Source organism: Asterias amurensis, chromosome 22, assembly GCF_032118995.1.
Source record: "Asterias amurensis chromosome 22, ASM3211899v1".
NCBI lineage: Eukaryota > Metazoa > Echinodermata > Asteroidea > Forcipulatida > Asteriidae > Asterias > Asterias amurensis.
In genome coordinates, this window is record NC_092669.1 from 12,309,802 (window position 1) to 12,337,766 (window position 27,965).

At 38.3% G+C, this 27,965-nt stretch overlaps 1 protein-coding gene across 1 annotated transcript; it reads right to left on the bottom strand.

The window, feature by feature from the left end:
- Positions 1-181: 181 nt before the first annotated feature.
- On the bottom strand, positions 182-27,895 carry LOC139953548 (gamma-aminobutyric acid type B receptor subunit 2-like). The gene is made up of 16 exons (XM_071952984.1): positions 27,566-27,895; positions 22,522-22,659; positions 21,229-21,399; positions 16,800-16,904; positions 13,904-13,969; positions 12,114-12,311; positions 9,675-9,908; positions 8,720-8,783; positions 8,452-8,538; positions 7,845-8,001; positions 6,985-7,120; positions 5,120-5,227; positions 3,442-3,567; positions 3,066-3,211; positions 1,711-1,903; positions 182-887 (listed from the first exon to the last, which is right to left on the bottom strand). The coding sequence occupies exons 1-16, from the start codon at positions 27,800-27,802 to the stop codon at positions 744-746; spliced, it is 2,310 nt and encodes a 769-aa protein (XP_071809085.1). The 5' UTR covers positions 27,803-27,895; the 3' UTR covers positions 182-743.
- Positions 27,896-27,965: the final 70 nt, after the last annotated feature.

The window sequence follows — 27,965 nt, forward strand, 5'->3', positions numbered from 1 at the left end:
ACTGAAGTGTTACCTTTTTTAAGCTACATGTCTTAAAATGCTTACACATCGAGAGAAGTTCATTCATTATTTCATTCTTTTTATTCGTACACCAATACAGGATAGAGGTACAATAGCAAAAATAGCGGTACACTTTTTTTTAGTAATAAGCAAGAATATCTGACTAAGCAAGTTTGTCGAGTGCGACCCCCCCCCCCTTATTTAAACTCGTGCTCGTAGTACAATCTACTTAAAGCACAACAACAAAATAGGTATTTAAATAAGTATATCACTTCACAAAATACAATGAGAAAAAAAACTTGAAACTTGAAAAAAGTGTTTTTATGAGCTTTCTTTTGCGTAAAAAAAATCTTATAAACATTCGACCTTGCGGCGTCATTGCCGGCGTCATTGCCGAAAAATGGCAAACAGACAAAATATGCTGACACCAAACAAAAGGTTAAAATTGTGAACAAAGAATATCATTCGTAACATTTATATGGCACCATAGTTAACAGTCATACAACATTCAACTCCATAGGTAGGGCCTTATCACACTAGGTAACATTTACAGGCAACTTGGAGTCAACCAACTGCAGTGCATGCTGCTAGCGAACTTTGGTAGCCAATATTGTTCAAACAATATCTTACAATCATAGAAAAAAAAGTGAACATTCAACATGAGTGCGCGGTTTCCCTCAACAAAAGTGTAGCTAAACCTCTCTTTTGAACGTTCGACGTAGCCGATTCAGTCATCATGTGATTCACTTGTTTGTTATGAATTGAGAGTTACCCCCTCGTGGACCACGCCCATCGGTAGACACTGCGGTACTGTTATTGGCAGTAGTTGCTTGAGTTCGGTCGGTAGAGGGCGCAATATTATTCCGTTTGGTCAAAACCGCTGCAACCTATTAGAAAAGAGAAACAAATATATATATTAAACATAATGGGCTGGATGGCGATGGGATCATAAGAGCAAGTCTGCCCCCCTCCCCCACCCCAAGGGAACTGGGTGACCAAGTTAGGGACCTATATCCAGCAAAAGCTCGCTCGCAATGTCTTGTCCGTTCACGATAGCGCAAATATCATGCACTAGCCCCTAGACCTATCAACCCTTTCATGACTGTGTTTTAGCCAACCAGATTTCAGAACAGCAAGAGATGGTATACATTATGTGTTCTAATTCACCGACTCTTACTTGATCGTAGCCACCCCATTGTTTGTAAATCAAAATATCAAGTATGTCATATTTAGTAGCATCCCTCTGAAGCCAATGAAGTTCACATAGAGTGTATGTTATATCTTTAGTCAAACACCGTACCTACTCTCAATATACTTATTAATATTCATATTTTAGTCCATTTGTGTGTGTTTTTGTTATGCCCTAATTTCAAATTCCCCTCAATCATTGGCATTTGTATAGTCTTGGTGCAAGACGTTTCTCGTTTCCCTTTCACATACACCGCGGCCAATTCACCGACAGCGCGCGCACCGACTCACCTGACTTTAGTCCACTCACCGCTCGGTTTCTCCGGGGCGGTGAGTGGACTATAAGTCAGGTGAGTCAGTGCGCGCGCTGTCGGTGAATTGGCCGCGAAGTGCGTGAAAAGGAAACGAGAAACGTCTTGCACCAAGACTAGGATTTGTTTGCTTTGTTGATTTGTTTGCTGTGGAAATAAATGACTGATATGTAATATGCGTCTGAATTGAATTTAATAAAATTAATCGAACCTTTGGGAAGAACAGCATTGACAATGTGCCAGTGGTACAGAACATGATAAAACCAGCCAGGAGCGCGTAGGTGACGGAAACCGCATCTGTTACCATAATGGAGACAGGGACCACGACCACACAGCACATGCACACATTATAGATAGACAACCCCACGTAGTTACTGTCGTTAAGCCCAGATACATTGATGTTTCTGTGAAGATCAAATACAAAATAAGATAAAGACAGAGTTTAGTTTCTTCTTATGTATATGAGATTAAAGGCAGTGGACACTATTTGTAATTGTCAAAGACTAGCCTTCACAGTTGGTATATCTCAACATATGCATACAATAACTAACCTGTGAAAATTTGAGCTCAATCGGTCATTGAAGTTGTGAGATAATAATGAAAGAAAAAAACGCCCTTGTCACACGAAGTTGTGTGCGTTTAGATGGTTGATTTCGAGACCTCAAGTTCTAAATCTGAGGTCTCGAAATCAACTTCGTGGAAAATTACTTCTTTCTCGAAAACTATGGCACTTCAAAGGGAGCCGTTTCTCACAATGTTTTATACCATCAACCTCTCCCCATTACTCGTCACCAAGAAAGGTTTTATGCCAATAGTTATTTTGAGTAATTACCAATAGTGTCCACTGCCTTTAAACCTTTGTGACCCCACATCCAATCTATTTCCAATATGCATCAGTTTGGTTCTAAAACATGTTGGTTGAGTTTGAGTTCACTACAAGGGGAGGTTGTTCCATTTAAAAAAAAGACAGATGGAAAAGACATTGTTTTTTCCCGTAGTTCAGCCCATTCTTTACTTCTGGTTTGTGCAGCTTTAGATTTTGACTTGGAATGGGTTGTCATGTCTCTGGTTAAAAGCTTGCTCTTAATGGATTTATGTATCTTTTGTAGGAAAAGAAAACACAATTTCCACAGATTAAACTTATACTGTTTGAAGATAATGATAGTAGAAAGCTTCCCTGAAAATATTACTTGCAGAGGTGCTGTAGTTTTTGAGGAATGAATAAACCAATGTAATGAAAATAGCTTTCGTCTCAGTGATCATGAGACGAACATTATTTTAGCATGTAAAAACGTATTTTCATAACTGTCATTGTTTTACTCATTTTTCAAAAGCTACAGCACCTCAGCAACTAATATTTTAAGGTACGCTTTCTACTATTATTGTCTTCAAACGGCGTAAGTTTAATGTAAATCTGTGGACATCGTGTTGTTGTTTTTTTAAGTGCCCATATCCCTTAACAATTTTTAACACCTCGATCAAATCTCTTGTTGTATTATTGCTTCCAACCAGCAGTAGGCCAATTGACATCACAGGGCTTAACTTCACATCGAAATGTATACGCACCTTGTTTGCCAAGCAAGGAAAGCACCGAACACCATGACGAACGCCTTGTAGATCAAGAGTGCCATCAACCATATCACGTGATATGTTGACGTACACTGTATAAAGACCTCTTCGTACCGTCTATATTTAGCTTCATCCTCTGGTGTCTAAAAATAAATAATAACAAATAATAAATACATAGAGATAATTTCACACTCTCAGTAAGTCCAACCAACTAAAGACTTACTATTCTGCGAACTATTTCCAGTCTCTCATCGATAGCGCCCTCTGTTGAATCCTCCTCGTCAAGCCTATGTTGAGTTCCCACATGACAGACAGATTTCTATGGGACAAAGGGCCTTTATAGACTCAATAATAGTGGACCAAAAATAGTTACCTGAGGAACCATTTTGATGACGACATCGATGCGTTGCGGGTCGATGATCTCCCTTGGTACTAGGATCACTAGGTCGACCAATAGCAGCACACATACAATAGCCATAAGGTGGTGGTCTTTGATAACCTGTTAAGATATTCAGATAAAATATGATATCATATAGACTTGTACATACCCCGCTGATAGGCATCTTGCTTTCAAAACCTGTGATTGCATTAGGTACAATGATTGCATTTGTTAAACGTGCAACACGTGAGTAGTTTGCCTAATGTCGGCAGTGTGAGTCCTCATCCCAACCCTCACGCTCAAATACGTGAGTAGTTTGCCTAATTTCGGCAAATTCCTCACTCTGACTTTCACGTTCAAATACGGGAGTAGTTTGCCCAATTTCGGCAGAGTCCTAACTCTAACTTCCACGTTCAAATACGTGAGCAGTTTGCCTAATTTCGGCAGAGTCCTCACCCTAACTTTCACGTTCACATACCTAAGTAGTTTGCCTTATTTCGGCAGAGTCCACACCATAAACGTCACGTTCAAATACGTGAGTAGTTTGCCCAATTTCGGCAATGTCCTCACCTTAACTTTCACGTTCAAATACGTGAGTAGTGTGCCTGATCTCGGCAAATGCTTCACTCTAACTTTCATGTTCAAATACGGGAGTAGTTTGCCCAATTTCGGCAGAGTCCTAACTCTAACTTCCACGTTCAAATACGTGAGTGGTTTGCCTTAGTTCGGCAGAGTCCCCACCTTAAATTTCGCGTTCAAATACGTGAGTAGTTTGCCTAATTTCGGCATAGTCCTAACTCTAACTTTCGCGTTCAAATACGGGAGTAGTTTGCCTAATTGAAGCAAATTCTTCACTCTACCTTTCACTTTAAAATACGTGTATAGTTTGCCTAAACTCGGCAGAGTCCTAACTCAAACTTTCACGTTCAAGTACGTGAGTAGTTTGCCCAACTTCGGCACTGTCCCCACACTAACTTTCACGTTCACATACGTGAGTAGTTTGCCTTATTTCGGCAAATTCCTCACTCTAACTTTCACTTTCAAATACGTGTACTGTTTGCCTTATTTCGGCAGAGTCCTAACGCTAACTTTCACTTTCAAATACGTGAGTAGTTTGCCTAATTTCGGCAGAGTCCTCGCCCTAACTTTCACGTTCAAGTACGTGAGGAGTTTGCCTAACTTCGGCAAATCATTTACTCTACCTTTCACTTTCAAATACGTGTATAGTTTGCCTTATTTCGGCAGAGTCCTAACGCTAACTTGTACGTTCAAGGATGTGAGTAGTTTGCCTAAATTCGGCTGAGTCGTCACCCTAACTTTCATGTTCAAATACCTGAATGGGTTGCCTTATTTTGGAAGAGTCCTAACGCTAACTTCCACTTTCAAATACGTGAGTAGTTTGCCTAATTTCGGCAGAGTCCTCGCCCTAACTTTCACGTTCAAGTACGTGAGTAGTTTGCCTAATTTCGGCAGAGTCCCCACCCTAACTTCACATTAAAATACGTCATTAGTTTGCCTAATTTCGGCAGAATCCCACCCTATTTTCACGTTCAAGTACGTGAGTAGTTTGCTTAATTTCGGCAGAGTCCTAACTCCAACTTTTACGTTGCCATATTCGTGAGAGGTGTGCCTAATTTCCACCAAAAACGCCAGTCAAATTTAAATAATTAACCTTCTTCTTTGTCTTATTGTGGATGACGATGCTATAAACTCTCCACATCTTGGTGAACATTCCTCCGAATGCTAAGGTGAATGATATAGAAAGCAACCATTCCCGTGCCTGTATCAAGGGAAAAAAAGAAGGAGAAAATAAGGGATAAAGATTGAAGGATTAAGTGATATTTATATACTTGACGAATAAACCATTCATTTCAGTTTAATTATAATAATTCTAATAACAATTGTGTCCGCCCGGACACATTTGCATATGCAGTTGTGTCCGCCCGTGGTCGACGGAACACGATCGCCTTTTTTACAAGCTTAGTGCATGTTATGAATGACATGGGAAATAATCGCCATTTAGGTTTTTCGCTGCAGTCATAAAATACGTTAATATTCATGCTGCATATACGTAGGTTAAGTGCACGCTTGTACGCGCGCACTTACATGTACAGTCATGTACATGTCCGCCGGACGGTTTTTGCATAGCCCCGGACACGATTGCATGTGCAAAAGTGTCAGGGGCATACAGAATTGCATGGCGGCCACAATTGCATCTGACACCCTTGTATGGTTTCTGACTTGGCACCTCGAACAAATATATATCAACACAATAGAGTGACCACCAACAAAGGACTAAGTAGCTCAGGTGTTTGAGCACTGGCACGTTAATCTGGAGGTCGTTGGTTCAAATCCCATTGTAGTTGATGTTTCGTTATTCATTGCCGACAATAACACTCTTTAAGCTAAGGAATAGCTTGTTGAATTTAGCAAGTGACAGCCGAGCGTAGGGTTTGGTCTATACATTAAAAAGGCCCAACATTCCTTGATAGCCGGCCAGGGAGAGTGGCTCCTTTGTTATGCAAATAAGGTCGTTACTCTGGCGCGCTGTTCAAAAGAGCAACGGTTTATGTAGTGTTGTACAGTGCTACGTGAAGGGAACATGGCTGCCTTGTTCGAGCTCTTCGTTGCCGGTTTTGGACGTCGCGTTCGGGAAAAACTGCGTTGCATTTTCACTTTAAAAACAACAGCGTTATTACCCTTGTATCTACTGACATTGACACTTTCGTTTCTACATCTGACTGGAACTCAACAGAATGAGCTTTTAGAGATTTTGTGCATTGCTGTGTCGATCAGGGGGCATGGATTGGTCTATTTTTGTTTAGTACCATACGCTGGCTACGGGTCAACAGTGAAAGGATCCGGGAAAGCTTCCATGCCTCCTTCCGTGTACGCGAAATCCAGCGTGTGGTATGGAAAAAAAATCGGCCAGGGGATGATAATAATTGAATAATTTGCAACGAGTCAGAGAACCCAAAGGGAACACCACCAGCCCGGGCAGAGCGTCCAAGCCAAGCCAGTGGCTAGCTTAATTGATGTGGAGATGTTTCAAGATCAAGAATTTGTCTAAAGGATGTGATTGGACGGGAATGATACCGGGCAGGATTTTTGTGCTGACTTTGACTTTCAAGAAACCTTTTGCAAGAACGTCCTTGGAATATTGGAATATATATTGTGTGTTTTGTCTATGGATCTATGACGTCAAAGGTAAACAGCAAGTGTCTGAAAGAATTGAACGGTAAGCGAAGACCTAAACAAACTTTATTCCCTATAACATGCAGGATTTTATCACTGTTTTTCCTTTAAAGGATGTTCAGTTTTATGTTGATGGTGTGTTCTTGTATTTTCAAAGGTCTTTAAAGAAACATACTGTTTTTGTAATACAGCTGTTTTTGTGTGCTAGCATTTGGTCGAAGCCAGTGATGCTTTAAGATTTAGCAAGTCGAATTTGTTCGTCATCAATGTTTTCCTGGGTTTGAAGCTGAAGTCATATAGTCACATTTTAATTTATAAATTGATATTTAATTTATTTCTTACCTTGCATATATTCAAGAGATGCTGCTCTCCACTGACTATGGCTTCATCTATTCCCATGACGATAACGCCAGCGTAGGCTAGGACTAGACCCGCGGCTACAACGTTGTTTAGTCTCGGGCTGGACATCTTCACCTCTCTGGAAGGGGTGAAATGTTTTTATAAATACCGGTGTGCTGTAACTTGCTAGTCGATGTACTTTAGTCAATAAGTCAAATAAGCTAAGCAAATAGTTATGCAAACCAGAATAAGGTTAACAGCCCAAATACAATGTCACACAATGTACAATTTGTGACTCATGTACTTCTCATAATTGCCAAGCAGCGATTTTTAAGCAGCATTTTCTGCTTAAGAAGCTCTATAAAAATTGGGACATGGCGATACTTGTAGTCCTTCCTTCGGATGGGACGTGAAGACATTGGTCCCGTGTGTTGTGTATAATGCACGTAAAATATAAACCTAGTGCACTTTTACTGAAAAGAGAAGAGGTTCCCCTTTCCTCGCCTTCCTCTTCTTTGACCCTGGTTCAAATCACACCGGGGCATTTTTAGAATTGGGGCCTTAGTCCATGTGTGACTGTTTGGGTTTTCCCTTAACCGTTTTTTCGGGGTTTACCTCACACACCTAAAACTGAAGCTCCCTTCTATGTGTTCTCTCAATTTGGTTATTGGCAAGCATCTATATACATTAACTTTGCTTTTGTGAACGTTTTTGGATTTAATTATCACCAGAAAGAAAATGAACTGAAATTACAAACGCCCCATGGGGCTTCCATTTATGTTAATGTACAAAGTATAAACAAATTATAAATTAATTGTTATAATAATTGCTCCGCGTGCAATTGCCCTTGTATTACCAAGTACCTGTGTTTCCTTTTGATGAAGTTGAAGACGACAAAACAGATTGCGAGTATACAGCCTAGCCCAGCAATAATACATGACGTCATGAAAACCCCGGGTTCAATGACCTGGTTCAATTGAATTGTAACAGTGTTGTCAGAATCGAATGGTGGCCGTCCAGCTGCAAGCAAGAAATAAAGGAGAAAATACACAGTAATCTATGACATCAAAGAAGGATAGTATTAAAGCAGAATTGTAAAGTGCCCCTATCCGCTAAAATGTGCAAAATGCGCTCGCCCACGACACAAGAAGAGTTAAAAAAAAAAAAAAAAACATATTATAATATTATTGTTTAAGCACAAATTTTCTAAGGGGAACCAATTGGAAATTTAAAGGAAAGGCGTGCCTTTTTTTTACCCGAGCATATTTAAACGTTTTTTTTTTCATTGTAATCGAGTGTTTACGAATGACCATCATGCCTACGATCTCTTTTGTAACTAGGCACTGTATATTAATGACGTCATCAATACGTCAGGTACGCTTTCAAGGCTCTAATATTCTGGAGCTGTATTATAATATTACCATTTTAAATATTTTTGTTCCTTCAATAATTCCACAACCTTAAACTCACCACTTTGATACCAGATCTTTTCAGTTTCTATCAACCACGTGATGTTGGTATTCTTCTCGTACGTTCCAATCACAACCTCGTCCCCATCTGTTTATCAAAAGAAACAAACATGTTTTACCCACTCCGATGTGTGTTTGGCAATGTAAATACTCATTAATTTATGAGCCGTGTCATACCAACTGGATACATATATGGTGGATACTGATAATATACCAATTTATATAAACTCCTCTCAACAAATGATACTTTATAAAACAAAAAATCTTACCTCGATTCTGTTCAATGAGGAATAACCCAATCCTATCACCCCTCTCAGAAAAACTAACCGGTCCCTGGAACACAAAAAAAGTTTACTTAAAGACAGTAGACACTATTGGTAATTACTCAAAACAATTATCAGCGTAAAACCTTTCTTGGTGACGAGTAATGGGGAGAGGTTGATGGTATAAAACATTGTGCGAAACGGCTCCCTCTGAAGTGCCATAGTTTTCGAGAAAGAAGTAATTTTCCACGAATTTGATTTCGAGACCTCAGATTTAGAACTTGAGGTCTCGAAATCAACCATCTAAACGCACACAACTTCGTGTGACAAGCTTGGTTTTTTTTTTCATTATTATCTCGCAACTTCGATGACCGATTGGATTGAGCTCAAATTTTCACAGGTTTGTTATTTTATGCATATGTTGAGATACACAAAGTGAGAAGACATGAATATATGTTAACAATAATAGAGGTTAACAAAGTGTCCATTGCACCCTCACCCACCACTTCACATAATTATCTGTTTACTCAATGCAAGGCATGTTTTAAGGTATTATAAAGGATTTGTAAATCTGTCAGAAATGTCGCAGGCAGTATTTCGTGTGATCGACCATTAGACTAAATACATGGATGAAATCAATCTGTGAAAATCGGTTGTAGGCTGAATCGGGTTGAATCCGTTATGCGAGTCGGGAGAAGATAGTAATAAACCATGTACAATGTTCAAAACAACTGAAATCATTTGTTGTGTTTTCTAGATTTTTAGATAGAGTTTTCTCGAGTATTACTTCATTTTGGGAGAAAATATTTGACATACAAATTTTTCTTGTATAAACTTCATAATCAGTAAACTTTCAGACTAAATTTAAACGAATGTTTGTGTCGTTGCCACGCATGTATAAAATTGTACTATGCAAAAGTATATTAAACAGATGCTATTATTTTGTTGTCATAAGGCTCACCGAAACTCCGTTAAACTGAACCCTTCCAATGTGCTTTTCAAAGATGGCCGCCACTTCAACATCCCCGTAGACGTACGACTCCAGTCGTTTAGGTGCCAGTTCGTCCATTGAGCTGTTCAAGCCCAATGCTAAAGCCCACATCCCATCATGGGCGTTTGCTGCAACGTCTTGCCCATCGAGACCAATGGTTAGGTTTGTGACGTCATGAATGTAGTCTCTGAACTCTTGAGGGGTCTGTTATCAGAACATGGACAATGATTTTAGCAATTTTTACATCATGTTTTGTTTATCAAAGGAAGAGCATTTTGTCATGAAACTAAGGCTGGAAATAAAGCCTATAAAGGAAAACAAAACGGTCAACACAAATATAAATGTCTCTTAAAATTGCGTGGTTTTCTTTTTTACTTCGCGAACTATCATGGTCTGCAATTGTACGTGAATCATTTAATTATATTTTGAAAACATCTTTTCAACCATAAATATTCTTATCGTGACAAATGCTTTTATAGCCAAAAGCATCCAATCTATTAAGGAAAAATGTCCTTTCTATTCAACCCAATCATGTTTGTAATAAACACGTCATAAACATTTTACAGCGAACTTATGGAATAGTATAATAACACAACAAAATTAAGTTTGAGCAACGATTGTAATTTCCAATCACTTTGTTTTCATTTCATTTTTTTTTTTTTTTTTTTTTTAAATTGATGAATCTCAGACTTTAGGTAGTTTCACCCTTGGTCCCTTTCTCAATGCTGATCTTAAAATACCATATCCGATTGCAAGATGTTAATTAGCACAACCCAATCCACTTCGCTGTGTAAATTTGTAGTGGAAAGCTGGATTTTGAGCTTTAAAATATAAACATAATGATGTCACGATCACCTTCCATGTGTTATCACTAGACTCGTGATAAGTCCTCCCGGACTCGCACTGCACGATTCATCGGGTGTGTTTGTATGGGGATCTAAACTAGGGAAGTTGGATTGTAAGCTAACACTGAGTGAGGATTCCTTTAAACCAAATAAGCCTCTTCGAGAATGACATATTCACAATGTTTGGTGAGATAGACTAGCTCGTCATTATCTCTTAGAATCTACTATTCCCATCTCTGTATAATCTACCTTCAACATCCCTGAAAATCGTCCACTGTTTGGTCAACAATGCGGCAGGATTTTAACCAATATACCGTGGAAACAAACTATTTCGTGACACTGGAGAGAGGTGATTGTCCGGTGATTGTACTGTAAAGCTGATTTTAGAAATTTGTTTTGGATGGATCGTTCTTGAGCAGTTGTTGAGGTTGGATGGGATGTTGGCTCTTGGGACGCAAAAGGTGTGACAATGAGGCAAGTATTGGGAAGGTTTGTGTCGATTTTGGGCATTTTAGTGTGCAAGGGGTTGGGAATGGACGCGACTTTTGCTGGCAAGTGTTTTGTCGGATGGGTGGTTGGGACTTAAAGTTACCTGGAAGTGGTATTTTTTCAAAATAAAGCTTTTGTCACTAATATATGTGTTTTGATGAGTGGAATGTGAATAAACAGTTAACTAAGGTTTTACAAAATCAGTTCTTATGTTATTTACAAATTTAAGAGTAGACCCTGACCTGAGAGGGCGCTGTTCGTGACGTCAATCGAGGCAGACTTTGCGTGTTTTTTTTCTTCCGGCAATGCCGACCAGGTGTATTCCTGCTGAATGCAGAAAAACACTTTTTGAAATGTACCAACTCACGACTTGGACGTACATGTACTTTGCACGTGTGTTTACTATACGCATTGCAGGCAAAGTCTGCCTCGATTGACGTCACAAAAGGGGAAGGCGGAGTCAGCCCCCAAACAACTTTATATATTTTTAAAACATAAAAATCGTGACAAACAAATACTAAAAAAATTGTGTTATTGTTCGTAAGCATATACTCTTATGTTTGAAAGAAAAAAAAATATATATTTCCGGGTGACTTTAAACTCAAGTCATCCCCCATCAACCGGATAGAAGGAGGGTTTATAAATGTGGCGAGAAGGGGAAAGAGGCATTTAGTATAGGATGGGGGGGGGGGGGGTGGCAGCTGGGGGGTATTTGCAGGGGATGGGGTGGGGCGGGGGAGGGTGGTGCACTTTGATGAATTTGCCGGAGAAGAGGTATAAGTAGAATCAAATGGTGGGGGTTAGAGGCAATTGATCTAGTGACGAGGGAAAGGGTTCGAGTCGGGTCACCAACATCATGACCTCAGTTTGACTTTACCCGTGACTATATAAACTCATAGCCAAATACACCAACATCTGATTTCAAGAAACGCTGGGATTAATCAAAATCTCAAGTTAGGACGAGTATTAACTCGTACTAACTTCAGATGGGTTCGATGCGCCCTTACGTATAATGGTTACAGACTTAACTCGTGAAACCAACGGCAGGGCTTTTGGTTTGAAGTAATGTTTTTACCTGACCGGTAACAGTCGTTGCATTTTCTCGACCGTTCATACTCCACGTTACTGTCATATACCCCTCAGCTGATTCTCGTATCTGACTGCTGTTGCATCCAAAGTGTTCAGAGGGAGAACCTTTGCCCCACCATCGGGGTGTATAGTACCCGATCAGTATCCATTGGTACTTTGGCCCGTACAGCCCCAACCGAAAAGCCTAAAATGGTGAGAGTAAAGACCAAAGTTATAAGCAGTGGACACTATTGGTGATTACTCAAAATAATTGATAGCATAAAAACTTACTTGGTAACGAGCAATGGAGAGCTGGTGATAATATACAACATTGTGAGAAACGGCTCCCTCTAAAGACACGTAGTTTTTTTTTGAAAGAAGTAATTTTTCACTAAAACTATTTGACATGAATTTGAGACCTCAGCTGAGCTCAATTTGAGCTCAGTTGGTCGTCGAGGTTTCGAGGGAATGATGGTGGAACACCAAAACCCTTGTCACACAAGTTATGTGCTTTAAGATGCTTGAATTTGAGACCTCAGCCGAGGCCTTAAATTCAATTCAAACATTTCAGTGAGAAATTACTTCTCTCTCAAAAACTACGTTACGTCAGAGGGAGCCGTTTCTCACACATTGTTTTACCATCAACAGCTCTCTATAATGCTCGTTACAAAGTAAGTTTTAATGCTAAAATTTTTTTTAAGCAGTTGCCCTTAGTGTCCAGTGCCTTAAAGCCAAAGCTTGCAAAACGTCCACATTGACTTAATATCTAAACTGGATGGAGTCAGGGGAAAAACAATTTTATCAAACAATTTTGACCATAGAGGCATTGTTCACAGACTTCAATGAAATCTAGTCCTAATTAACTAATAGCTTTGAAAAAAAATTAACCGAGTTCAAAAACAGCAATTTTAATTACATGGTTGCAAATCTTTTTAATTTTGTTAAAGACACAAAGAAGAGCATTGTGTGGTTTTTCTGGTAATATCAAAAGAAGATAAATTACTTAAACGAATTAAGAAGACAATACCTTTTATCCAAAACCTTGCTCAAATAAAGCGTTTATCTTTAATACAAAAATGTAATCACAGTAATCTGCATTAGGGTAGGGATCCACACAAGAGCATTTTGAAGACCCCGAAAACTAATTTCATAAATATTTATAACAACTAATAAAATGTAACTTACAGAGTGGATCCCATGACAATTTTCATTGTCTATCTCTACCCAATAGTAGCCAAAGGATACTCTTTTCAGAACTGTAAGTATAGTCAACTGAATTACGAGATCTACTCGGCTATAGTTTAAATTATAGCAAGGCAATTTCTCAAAGAACAAATCTACACAGAAGTAGATTTAATCACCGTGTACTACATATACATTGATACATTGTTTTGGTATACATTTACCAGTTTGAGAATCAACCTCTATCAAACTAGGCATTTATCACACTTTTCTAATTTTCATTTGTGGACCTTGTGAATTTGATGATAATTTTTTACCGAAACATGGAGTAGGCCTAAATAACTTTTATTTAGGAAGACATTTTAAGTAACATAGTAAACTTGTGGGTATACAACCATGTGTACATCTAATGTGTGTGAGTGTTGGCTCCGAGAAGAGCCGGTCTTGTCTCGACGTTTCGAACAGTATACTCTGTTCGTCTTCAGGAGAGACTCGTAAATATTCTCGTGAAGATGGGCAGAGATACCGCAAGTTTACTATTTATTTTTCAGTTTCTTCACACTTTCCCACGCCATGCTATAGCTTTTAATAATAACAACCTTTGTTTTTACTTACTGCACAGAAGACCTTGCGAGCAGTCGACTCGTAGAAATTCCCAACAATAATTCTGACATCCTTGTCCTAGAATCAAATACAGATATTTTAAAGATCTAGTTATTAACGACTAAACATAGCAACATAGAAAGAAAGAAAAACACACCTGTGACTATCAATTGTTTTCAGGGATTTGAAAGTGAAATTGGCACACCCAATTAGTCAACACTAATGTCATATTAGTTTCCCTTTATGGTAGTTCTGTTAAGTTTCTTGTGTAGAAAGATAGTATACACATATAGAAAAACAAACAATTTAACATACAGACACCCCACTGACCCCCCCCCCCTCAAAAAAAAAAAGAACAGAAAGAAAAGAAAAAACAAAAACAAAACAAAAAAACGTAACGCACCCAATTTCTCAAACAGCGACTTAAAAAAAAAACATTCCAAACTTGTTTTTGTAATTGTTTCTTTAAGATTGTACTATCTAAACTGAAGACGTTAATCTCCTCAAAATGTTCAGAACAAATTTATAAAATAAAATATTATAGATAACCGCAGCAAACGGTAGCCACAAATATTGATTACCTCGTTCTCGGTTACAACACGACTTCCTCGATTACCCCGAAACGTTATCGCTACCTGAGGCCGAACTTTCAACAACATTCTGTTAACCTTTACAGATTCAATTAAACAACGTTCTAAGACCTAAAAAGCCTGTTTCTCCGTGACTTGTTACCAATAAACCCATCGACAACATCCCAACTGTCACATCTGGATGAAACTTACAATAACAATTAAGACGAATAAAATAAGTACTGGCATGGTATTGCTCTAGCTCGCAACGGTAATTGGATTCATTTAGACTGTATCTGTGCCAATCACATTAGAAAACCATACGTGGGCCTGTTTGGATCATTTTTGCATCAGTGCCTTTTTATTCTCGTTTTGTTTTACATTTTTTTTTTAAGGCACTGGACACCATTTTAGTAATTTTCAAAGACCAGTTTTCTCAGTTGATTTATCTCAACATATCAATCAACTAACAAACCTGTAAAATTTTGACTCAATTGGTCGTCGAAGAACAGTGCTTTGAGATGCTTGGATTCGAGGCCTCAGCCGGGGTCTCGATATCAAATTCAATTAATTTAGTAAGAAATTACTTCTTTCTCAAAAACTATGTGACTTCAGAGGAAGCTTTCTCACAGTGTTTTATGCTATCAAAAGCTCTCATATGGCTCGTTACTAAGAAAGGTTGTATGCTAACAATTACTTTGAGTAATAACCAATAGTGTCAACTGCCCTTAATAAAGGGGGGGGGGGACAGGGAAAATTTAACTCTAACGGACATTAAACCTATTTCTAGGAGGTTATCCAAAAACTTCCATGAAGGTTAGACTTGTTCAGTCGTTACTGAACCATAGATGTTTTAATTAAAAGATAACATTGCTGAAAGGCTAAGCCAACAAAGAACAAATCACCTGTCATTAAACAGACACCATGGAACAGCCATTGCTTACTGAAGCGTATAAATAAAAAATGGTGCATTAAGTTGCTTTCTATAAAATTTAGAATAAAAAACGTTAAAAATTGCATTCGAATAGAAAGGCAATTTTAATCATGACCTTCTTGCAAACAGTTTTTCTTCGCTTCAAAAGATTTTTCACTCATGGAAAGTCAATACTTCATTTTGTTTTGACACGAATGGTCTACTACTAGACACTGAACAACCTTGTTTATAAATCATACCTCGAACCCGCCTACGCATAGACATTATGACAGGGATACTATAATGACGTGACTACGGTACAATATACAGACTAACCTCGTACTCAGACGTTGGAATTAAAGATAAGTTAGCAAACTTAATACAACAGTCAAAACCAACAACCATCAAACACGATAATCTAACAGACAAAATACAACAAACCAAAAAACAACAACTACGAACCAAAACCAACAACCCAACAAAAGAAATTAACAGTCAAATAGAACGACCAAAAACAACAATCATCAACCAAAACTAATAAGAGGACAAACAGAAACCAACAACCATGGATGAAGAACAACCAAACACGTACTCCAACATCTTCAACTGGGGCCACATTTCATAGCGCTAAGCACAAAAACCCGCTAAGCGTAACAAAATCACGCTTACCAGAAAAATAATAATAATCAAATTCTTGTATAGCGCTGGTATCCGCCAATGCAGGCGCTCATGGCGCTTGCTAAAAAAAACTGCACCCTAAGTCAGCTTAGCTCCAGGTGCACTGCTCGCAATATCTAATAATTTTGCTCTGTGGTCAAAATTCACATGTCCATATCTGATAAGGTTACCAGCCGACTACCATGTCGCAGGGAAGACTGGTATCCTGCCCATTTCTGCTTAGTAGGACATTTCCAAGCTGTATTTTATTTGCCTAAGCAGCTCTATGAAATTGGGCCCTGACGTCATCACCCTGAATATACTAGTAATGTATATGACAGCTAGTACTTGCCAGTATCACGAGCGCTGTATTAAAGCTAGGCAGCAAACATCTGCTCATTAACATAAACATTAACATAATGCATGCATGAATAAACTATCGAGCGTAATGCATAATGTGCATTGTATGCTATTACGCCTCTCTTAGTATTTATGCATGAGGTACGTCACAATGCTATCCCAAACCGAGGCGATGGGCGCAGCCACTGCAAGTGATGGGGGACTTGCGCCCATAGCCTCATTTTGGGTAAGAATTATGACGTCCTGCATAAATATTAAGAGAGGCGTATGGGGCTGAATGGCAGCCGCATGTGACGTCAGAGTTAGGGGTAACTACCCAAACCTTATCATATAACATCCATTTATGACGTCTCGATACCAGACTCAAAGTGTGGCACCAAGACGTCTGAATGCGTACTTATGTGCTTACCTTTAGACGTTGTGCAGCCTCCATTGGATCTTCGTTGAAGCTTTCGGCAGCTATGATCGAAAAGTTAGGGTCTGCTTCTAGTATCTTCTGAAGCTTGTTCGTGACCTGTGAAATTCAAATATACCATTATTAGGTTACAATATTAGAATATTTTAAAAACAAAATTCCGAAAAGGTGTAACCACAAAATTTTATTTGTATCTAAGTACCACTTGTACATGAAGGGTACTTAAAGCCATTATATACCTTCGGTACAGAAAAAAACGTTCCGGATTTACAAATAATTTACAGGGTTTACAGAAGGTAATGGTGACAGACTTCTCTTGAAATATTATTCCATGAAATGCTTTACTTTTTGAGAAAACATTAAAACAATATCAATTATCGATAGCGAGAATTACGGATTTATTTTAAACCCATGTCATGACACGGCGAAACGTTGGGAAACAAGGATTGGTTTTTGCCCGTTATTTTCTCCCGACTTCGATGACCGGTTGAGCCCAAATTTTCACAGGTTTGTTATTTTATAGATAAATTGTGGTACACGAAGTGTGGGCCTTGGACAACACTGTTTACCGAAAGTGTCCAATGGCTTTAACCAGGCAGGGTTTTCTTGATAAAATTCACATTAAGGAACCTACAAATATTTTTTTTTATTAATAAAAACATGCAGATTGGCAAATTAGTCAAAATTAATATGAATTTAGAAAGATGCATGGTAAAATTTATTCAATTTCGAAAGACCAATTACGTTTCGATCAGGTTGTCTTAGTTCTGAGAAGGATGTTGGAAGTTCCTTGAAGTTCCTGAAGTAAAAGACATTCTAAACGTAATCGGAAGTTTGGACAAGTATGATGGCAAAATACCATGGCAAGGTTTTATGGATATAATTTAAATTACAAATCTAGGCAAATTAATCAAAATGACCCCCCTTTAACGATGTCTGAGGGAAGAGCGAATTTCCTTTGAGCCTGAATATTTTGTCAAGAAAAGCTTTTATTAATGGGTGATTGAATTTTCTAATCAGTGAAAATTGCCATTAAAATTATGAGGATAATTTAAATTACAAATCGTAAAAAAATGTTGATTAGCAAATTGATCAAAAATGGCCTTTAACAATGACATCCGAGTGATCGATTTTTCTTTTAATCCACCGGTAATTAGCATTCGAAAGATACGTTAAAAGAAAGCCTCCGTTATTAACGGATGGTTTATTTTCATAACCATTACAAATTGCCAACAAATGATGAACATTATTTATATTACAAATCTTTAAAAAAATGCTGATTTGTAAATGGCCTCCCTAACTATGACATCTGAGAGAGTGGTTTTCATTTTAATCCACCGGTAGATAGCATTGGAAAGATACGTCAAGAAAAGCCTTCATAAACGGATGGTTGACTTTTATGAACATTGCGAATTGCCAACAAATGAAAACAAAAAATGCAGATTTGCAAACTAATCAAAATGGCCTCCCTAACTATGATACCTGAGAGAGTGATTTTCCTTTTGTATTGACTGGTCATAAAGTAAGAGATACGTCAGTATTAACCTTCATTTTATGATGGTTGATTTTCATAATCATTGAAAATTGCAAACAAATCATATTTTTGGGCAGATTTGCAAATTGATAAAAAATGGTCTCCCTTACAATGACATCCGAGTGGGCGATTTGTTTTTTCTTTCTTTTTATTTCACTTAGTAGTAAACGTAGTTATACTACAATATTAGTCTTCAATTGCGGATGGTTGTTTTTGCACAATACTTGAAATTTTTCAGCAAAATTAACTTTAAAAAATAATAAATTATAGGGGGAACAAAGGATCTTTAATGATTGTTTGTCGTGGCACGATCCTTCTAGTAGTTCGACCTCAAAGTTCTGATTAGAGTGTATGTTTCGGTAGTTATTAGCGTCATGATTAAGGACACGTGTCGAGAGCGGGTTTTGACACGTGTGGCCTTACTTTACGCAGGGAATCTAACTGTACAAGTTAATGACCGTGGAAACTTTTTAAAGCCATTGGACCCTTTCTGTACAGAAAAAAAAAAAAAAAAAAGTTCACAGATTTGCAAATAATTTACAGGGTTTACAGAAGGTAATGGTGAAAGACTTCTCTTGAAATATTAGTCCATGAAATGCTTTACTTTTTGAGAAAACGGTAAAACAATATAAATTCTCGTTAACGAGAATTACGGATTTGTTATAAACACATGTCATGACACGGCGAAACGCGCGAAAACAGGAGCAAGTTTTCCCGTTGTTTTCTCCCGACTCCGATGTCCGATTGAGCCTAGATTTCCACAGGTTTGTTATTTGATATAGAAGTTGTGATACACGAAGTGTGGGCCTTGGACAATACTGTTTACCGAAAGGGTCCAATGGCTTTAAGGAGCACTGAAGAGCTGTTCGTGGTGTAATACTTCGAAAAACAGTTTGTTCTTCAGATTGTTTGGGAGATTTCTCGGTTATGAAAAGAACTGTCCTGCTGTTTGACTATTACCATATGTAATGAACTGTTAAATTTAAAAATGTTTAATTTTTTTCAATTTGTGCCTTTAACCATTTAGCCACTGGACCTTCCAGCCGCCTAGCGATACACTGTATGCGGTAGGAGGAAACCTCGCTAGCTTGTGTTTGTAGAAAAAAAGGGAACATCAACAGAAAACTTGATAGTCATTAGTAGGTCTACGCATTTGTTAATCCATCTAGTTTTTTTATTTTTTTTTTAATCTTTAGACATGCACAATAGTTAAAAGTTGTACAGGGGCTGTCAAGGTTAAAACAAAAGTATAAAAAACTGTCATCAAAAGATGTGTAAAACCAGAACCCTGCCAACGATAAAAATATAGTTATACAATATAAAAAGGTGATTGCACTAAACATTTAAAAAGCACACAAAAGAAAACATTAAATTACTAGCAAAACCAGACTATTGAAAACAAAAACTGCACCCACAACAAAACACCGCAGCGATAAGAGGAAGAGACAACAATAGATAATTATTAATTCTCCCTTCATAGTTGACTTGCTAATCAGCTAATCAAGATGAAATAATTTAGCTTTTACCCAACAAAATGCGCATTAGTAAACACAAAGGAAACTGCATTTATTAATCATTCATTATGATATTGTCGAAAACATAACGCCTTCGCATTTAATCAGTATGAGCATTGAGCCAGAAAAAAGCCTTGAAAAGCTATTGTGTCCATTGTATCCTTACAAAAAAATATTCGCCATACAAATTACCATAGCCGTTTAACGAGAGGCATTTATTGTTCCCATGAGAACTTGTACTTTTTGCAAATATTACCGAAAGGGTAAAACATTGTGCATAAATATTAAGCCATGGCTATCTTTGAAAATTTGAACTACGATTCCAGTAATTTACTGCAAGAATCTTGACAAATTGGTTTTCAGCAAACTCTGGAGGTTCAGGGACTAGAGGGATAAAAGGATATTTGGGTGGCTATAATTCATCCTCCATTTCGGATTTGTGTACATATTTAGTGATACTTTGAACATGGTAAAGCAGGGGCAGATGCAGGAAATTTGTGGGAGGGGTAGGGGTCAGGCCCAAAAGTTTTTTGTTTTTGATTCACCAAAATTCATAAGTGCAAGTCTTGTTGACTCTCCTATATTTTGAGTCACCTCAATACATACATCACCCCTGCAGAATGTAATCTGTTGTAATTTCAGTGACGTCTACTTATTTATTTTTCTTTGTGGGGGGGGGGGGGGGGGTCAGAGCAAATGGGATTGAGTGCTCCCCCCCCCCCCATGGATTTGTACCTGTTGTGTGATGTGATATCCCATAATCATTTGTTAAAGTCAATGAACATAATACTTGTCATAATAAGTACTGAGAATGTGTGTTACTAAAAGCCAGTTCAAGCGAGATAATTACATATTACGATGTTATTAATGTTTTAATAACAGTTGGTTGCCAATTTCAGGTTTGTTTAAGAATTTGTAATTTACCGTGTAAATAAACGGCACCATTTCTCTAACAGTAAAAAGTACAGTAGTTTGCCAGTTAATAAAAATACAGCATGACACAGTGTAACTGTATATGAATACAGTAAAACTTTCCTGCACATTTTACAGTAAGTTACTGGCAACTCAGCTGCCAGTAATTTACTCTAATTTTACAGTGAAACATTTTACAGTGAAACATTATTTTTTACAGTGAAACATTTTACAGTGTGGGCGGAAGGTATAGGAAATTTGCTAGTGCTACTATTAATTTAGCTTATAGGATCGTTATTACTTGCACTGCCGCTGAGTGAGTTTGTTAATTGGTCTCAACGTTATACCTGGGCGGAAGGTATAGTAAATTGGCTGGGACCACTACTTTAGCATTGTTATTAACTGCACTGCAGGAAACATGCTGGCAATATGTCCCTTTTAAATAAGCCTGCTTTGTTTTTACCCCTGCGTGTGGTTCTCGGGTCTCGTGGAGCGTGGAGATCTTTGACCATCCAAACTGCCGGAACATCTCGAGCTGAACCGGGGAGAATTCATCGGCCGAGGCGATGGTTCGAAAGAAGTACGGGTACATGGAGCGTTGAGACAACTCGACCGCAGACGAGGCAAAGGCCATCTAGAATAAAAAATAATGTTTCTCTTGGAAATAATATAATCAGGAGCAGTATTTAAAACAAAAACCTAGTGGAGAAAGTTAAAAAAAGCAAGCACGCAGACAAAAAGAAGAAGCCTGATTTCCGGATGCCATCTCTCCATACGGAAATTTTGTTATAATCCTGTTTTTGTCAAGGGAGAAATTTCATGCTAAGCAATTATTTTGTGCTTAGAAGCTTTGTGAAATTGGACCCAGGAAGTACAATACAAATTAGACTTGCATAGTCCATTAACTGCAATCTGATCATCATCATCAGTCCGTCCTTAAAAGCAATGATCACTTCGACCTCCCAAACAATAATGACGCAAATAATGGCACGGTTTTAAATTCCCAATGGTTCTTCTCAGACAAAAGTCTGCCCACACTGTAAGCTCTCCTTCGTCTAATGGAAAGATGCTATCTCTAGTTTAGATTACAATCCTTGTAGGCTAATGGTAAAGCTGATGGCCTTATTTCTAAGGTCGCCCCAAACAAGGCTAAAAGCGACCATTGGTTTGGAGCTTCGACAAAAATATTTATCCATGGTAAAGCTGGCCTCATTTCTAACACGTAAGATTATTCTGTGTGATATGCATGGTCACCACAAACACGGCTAAAATCAACTATTGGTTTGGGGCTACAAGAAAGAAAAACAAATGTATTGTGAAACAAATAATTAAGGGACCTGAAATAAGGAATTGATAAGAAGTTCGCATTTACAATAAAAAGCAACATCAACTCTCTACATTTCGATATTAGTATACTGTTTTCGAAGGGGGGGGGTGTAAATGTGGTGCACCTGTTATTTGGGAATTTTCAGATGAAAGCACGCAGTGCGATTGATTGATTGATTGATTCGGAATAGCCGTTAAACATAGTGCACTTATGGTTTGATTGGCTGCATATTGCGCCAAAGCACATTGTAAACCATTGCATGGTGCTTATGATAGGTCTGATAGTTCAAACGTAGTCTCTCATTTTGCAGGAAATACTGTATGTTAGAGCGCCTCGAGCGTCACCGAGTGATGGACATGTGCGCTATATAAGAAGCCACTATTATTTTGAAGTATTATCATCACACCTATTCTGTCAAACATTACTTACTTGCGTTAAAGCCCATAAGGAGGTTACGCCAGTCAGGTCCCGAGTGACTGTCGATAAAAGCTCTCCAATGACGGCAATCTTAACAGGTTGACTGTAGTAAAGATCGAATAAGGCCGTCATGCCCACTGCGCTCGATGCCTGTAAATATCAGAACAGAGTGTATTGTTTAAAGCTTCGCATTGTGTTGATACATGAAGAACAATGGGTGCGTCGGGTCGACCCCGGTCTGTCCTCCGTGCGTCCGAATAGCTTTGACGTAACTTCAGGGGCTCACCCGGTTCAGCCCGAAGTCCCCTGTTTGTTGAGTGGGTCACTTGGGGGTGACCTGAGGTGCATGACGTCACTACGAGAGCGGTGTGTGGTCGTTCGTTTAGCTCTTGTCAGGGGCTCACCGAGTGAGCACTGCGGGGTCGACCCAGGGAAGCTAATCGAACGCACCCTATATAAACTTGCGGGTACAACCATGTTTATAACTCTTTTGTTGGAGTGTTGGCTCTGAAAAGGGCCCTGTGGTCTTGACGTTTCGAACTAGGCCTACTCTACTCGTCTTGTTTGTGATTGCCTTTGAGACGACCACACTCACCAAAACTTGTATCGTGATTTTTAAGGACGTCCATTTGGAGTTGTTAAATCAAAAGGTGCATAATTTGTTAATGGTGACTATTCGCCCATGTGGCAGCGTCATGTAATATAATTACCAAAAACCTTTTGACATCACGTTCGTTTTAATTAAATTCTCTGATTTTATTTTAACGGCCATTGCTTTTTAAACTCGTTAGGAAACTGTGTCCGACACTTTTCAGCCTGTTTTAGAAGACTGTACAAAAAGCATTACGGTGACCATGAAATCTGGCTCACCACTGTCTTGTAGATATCACTGGCAAACATAGCACGCAATCTTTAATCAAAAGTTGTTCCTATCTTTTGGGGAAAAGGTTCATAAAGATTGTGTTCTTCTAATACTAGTAATAATTTTCAGTTATTTTATAGCTCATTACATCAATGGATAATTTGAATGCTCTTGACATTCATGTATGAAAAATACTCGCTGGTATAATCAATTAATGATTATATAGTGAAATACATTAAAAACACAACAAAATAATAACGGATAATTATCAAAAACAAGAAGGGGTTCGCCTTGGTGTTCCTGGTTTGATTTGCAGCATATTGGACCACAGCACCTTAAGGGCAGATCTCACAATTCAAACTAAGTCCCACTGTGCCTTGCAGGAAAAAGAAGCGCCTTGAATGTCACTTTGTGACGGATATGCTTGCTATTAAAGAAGCACCAAAGAAGCTTACAAGAGACACCATGACATTTAAAGTTTGGTGTAATGGTTCATGCCGAAATTGTAAGAGATCTTGACGATGCATTAGGTATGGTTTCGTATTATTCAATTCAATGGTTTTGTATTGTTCAGTTATTTTTCTATTTTTTTTTTTACGGAAACCGTGCTTGAAAAGAACTGCACAGCAATTGTTAATTCACTGTCACGCGCGTTGTACCGAAAAGTTGTTTTCGGTACAACGCTTTAAAGGGACACGTTGCCTTGAATCGGATGAGTTGGTCTATAAAAAGCGTTTGAAACCGTTTGTTTTGAAATGCTAATGGTTAGAAAGATGTTTTAAAAGTTTTAATGATCCACACAAGTATCACTCAAAATTGCACGGTTTTCATTATACGTCGCGAACTAAGACGGTCGGCCATTTATGGGAGTCAAACATTTGACTCCCATAAATGGCCGACCGTGTTAGTCGACGAGGTAAAAAGAAAACCACGCAATTTCGAGGCATATTTGTGTTGATCATTGTATTCTACTTTTACAACATCTTTCTAACCATACCGATTTTATAACAAACGGTTACCAAACGCTTTTCAAGGACCAACGCGACCGATCCAAGGCAACGTATTCCTTTAATGTACTCACTCTCCCGCGCAAAACCGAAGTTTTAAGTGAAAATGCTTTCAGTGCAGCTGGATCACTAATTTTGAACGATTTTTATATCTGGAATATTAATTTATTTCTATTTCGTGAAGCTCTTAACTTTCAAGGAGACGTAGGAAACCAATTTTCGATTTTTTCCCCGTTTTTTCCGTTCCAGTAGACGATCAGAGCATACTTATCGACGTCGAGTTGAAACCAACGGTTCTTTTCAGAACCACCAAACTCATAGTCATAATACATGGTGTTACTGCAAACCTCTCCATATCGTGTTTCCACCATGCAGAGTTTTAAATCCTACTCAATTTCGTCTGGTCATGATGGGCCGATTAAAGTTGGAGTGGTTTTATGTTACAGGTAAATAACTTGACTTATAAGAACACATTATTTTCTCTGTCGTAGGGTCTGAACAACGGAACAGGCGTTCCCAGCAACCAATTTCATAATAAGCTAAGATTAATCCTATCTTGAGTTGGTCGAGTAACTCGTCCCAACTTAGAATGGGTTCAATGCATCCTAGATGGTTAAGGAACTTAACTCAACCTAGCTGCCGGGCAACCTCGGTAGTCTAGTTGGTAAGACACTGCTCTAGAATTGCAAGGGTCGTGGGTTCGAATCCCACCCTGTGATATTGTTTTCACAGGACTCGGGAAGTACTGAGTATACAGTGCTAACACACATCGGTGTATGGGTAAAAACCAAAATTAATATTCTTTATCCCCGATGCAAATTTAAAATCTATTATTATAACTCAACCTAAGTCCACATATTACTATCCAAAGTTAGGACTAGTAACTCGCCCTAATTTAGGATGGGTTCATTGTGTTCTAATGTCTTCGGAACTTGAAAAAAACATTACCGAATTAGTTTTGCTAGCAAAAAGTTGCTGGCAGTGTAAGCACTTTATGTAATCCACCATATACATAAACTGACAAACCTGTAGAAGTTTGAGATCGATCGGCTATCTGGGTCACGAGAGAAAAGTGAAAAAAACGATTACAAATTTTGCATTGCATCGATGCCAAAACAAAAATGAATAAAACACTCACTGAGCGATAAACTCCAAACGCGAAATAAGAAAATTTATTTCTCTTTAAATATGAAATTTCAGACAGAAATATTTCAAGGGATGTTTTCAACTATCATCATCATTAAACCGTGTAAGTTTTATGTAAATCTGAGATCTTCACGGTTTGTGTTTCTTACCAATTCTGTAACGTCCGTTAACTAAAGATTAATCCTAAGTTAGGAACATTTAGAAAAATCGACGGCTGGACACATACCAAAAAGTCGAGCATTCTTGCAATTTTACACATTGGTTCATCGATGACTATGCAAAACAAATTACATGTATTGTGTTCTATTTTAGTTTATCATAATTCCATTGCATTTTCTCCTGTTATTGTGTATGTATGTTTGGCATGTTCTTGATGTTTTTTTATCAGAGAATAAATTCAATCAATCCATGAATCAATCACTCAGTCGAAATTGGTTTTTCGTACAGATTTCATTGGTGATGGTTGCTCAAAATAAATTCTCGGTACGTTATATCTTTATTTCTTGAATTCTTAATAAAAGCAGCAAAACATATAATTGCCATTTTCACGAAGTGACATAACCCATTGTGTACCGCACTGAGTTGTGCGCCACTTCGTGATAACAAAGGTCGGCAAAACCGCTGCTTTCCCCCAGTTGAACACCGTAATGTGATAATGCTCTTCCCTGTCAGCATTTTCAATTTCATTTCTGTTCACTTCATTTCAGTCCATTTTATTTCATTTTATTTTCTGTCGGTTTAATTACTTTTGGTTGTGAAACCAAGGTCGCTGGTAGAAACGATAACTTAAAGGCAGTGAACACTATTGGTAATAACTCAAATAATAATAATTAGCATAAAACCTTTAATTATTAGCATAAAACGAGTAATGGGGAGAGGTTGGTGGTATAAAACATTGTGAGAAACGGCTCCCTCTGACGTGGGGTAGTTTTCGAGAAAGGAGCAATTGTCCACGAATTGGATTTCGGGACCTCAGAATTAGATTTTGAGGTCTCGAAATCAAGCATCTGAAATCACAAAACCTCGTGTGACAAGGATGTTTTTTCTTTCATTATTATCTTGCAAATTCGACGACCAATTGAGCTCAAATTTTCACAGGTTTGTTATTTTGTGCATATGTTGAGATACACCAAGTGAGAAGACTGGTCTTTGAAAATTTCCAATAGTTTCCCCTGTCTTTAATCACTGTAACCAAGAACCTCAGGGAGAAGAGAATAAGGACAATTTTGTCTTAAGATGTGGAAGGAAAATCTCAGATAATATTTCAATGGAAAACCCTTGCATGCATGTAAGCACTGAAAACCATATAAACATAGTGCCCCGTCGTGATTCGAACCGGGCCTCTGTAGGCTGAACGAAACAAAGACAGCTGATCCTTTCAAATATCTCGACAGTCCTTTTTAATCTTCCCCCAGTGAAAAGCTGGACATCTTTAAAATGCTTGCCTCACCTGAACCTCTTGAGAGCTCATCACGAACGGGTGGTATCAAGAAATAAACATCAACAAATGTACATTTTAATTAACTTAAGGTGGAAGTAAGACAAAATGACTCGAGTAGGACTCGAGTCTGCGACCTCCAAACAAATGAATCCGGGTGTCAAATATTAAGACAAAAAGGTTTCGTCCTTCAACTCTACAAATTTAAGACGACTGGTCTAAAATTTACAAGGAAACATTAAATGTGGTGACTAAAATATTGACATTAATATTTTAAAAGGTGGTGGGCAACGGCTTTGTACCCTTAGCCAGATTCAGCCGGCCATGACCTAGGCCCAACTACATAGAGTTGCTTAAGCAGTAAATATTGCTTAACAATATTGTCTGTTTAGCAGAAAATGAGCAGGGTACCATTCACAAACTGCAGATATGATGTGGTAGTTTGGCTGGTAACCTTGTTGTTCTGGTAAGCATACATTTGTTGTGCTATCTAGCTACTTTTTGTGTTTCATCAGCTTTATGGGGTTGTATTTGGGCACTACCCCTTAATTTGTTTAACGAATATATTCTCTTTGCGGCTTACAAATTTAAGGAAAACATTACCTTTGTGTCATTGTAGTCCAGAACAAGTCTGTAATCTTTGAGAACATCCGCTCTGTCGTTGATTTGGTCCACTGCGAGTTGTACGGCGGTCAGACCCTGCAGGCCGTAGTCACCAATCCATCCCGGGGCAGTGAGCGGGAATAACCCGGCGATGTGGAGGTCGATTCGCGCTGACTCCAATTTCCTCGGACTTAGAAACCCACACAGGGCAGTCAGTAAGAATACTGCAAAATTCATTGCTTTCGGTTTTTAAAACTGCTTTTATCGAGAAACCCTGTTCGAGTTTGCCTTGCAGCACCCGAGTGAAATCCCTCCAAATGCTGAACTCTAAATTTCTACTGACAAAAACAAAACTGCGATCGCTTTAGAGAGATACCGCACGACCTTGTCCTATACTGAA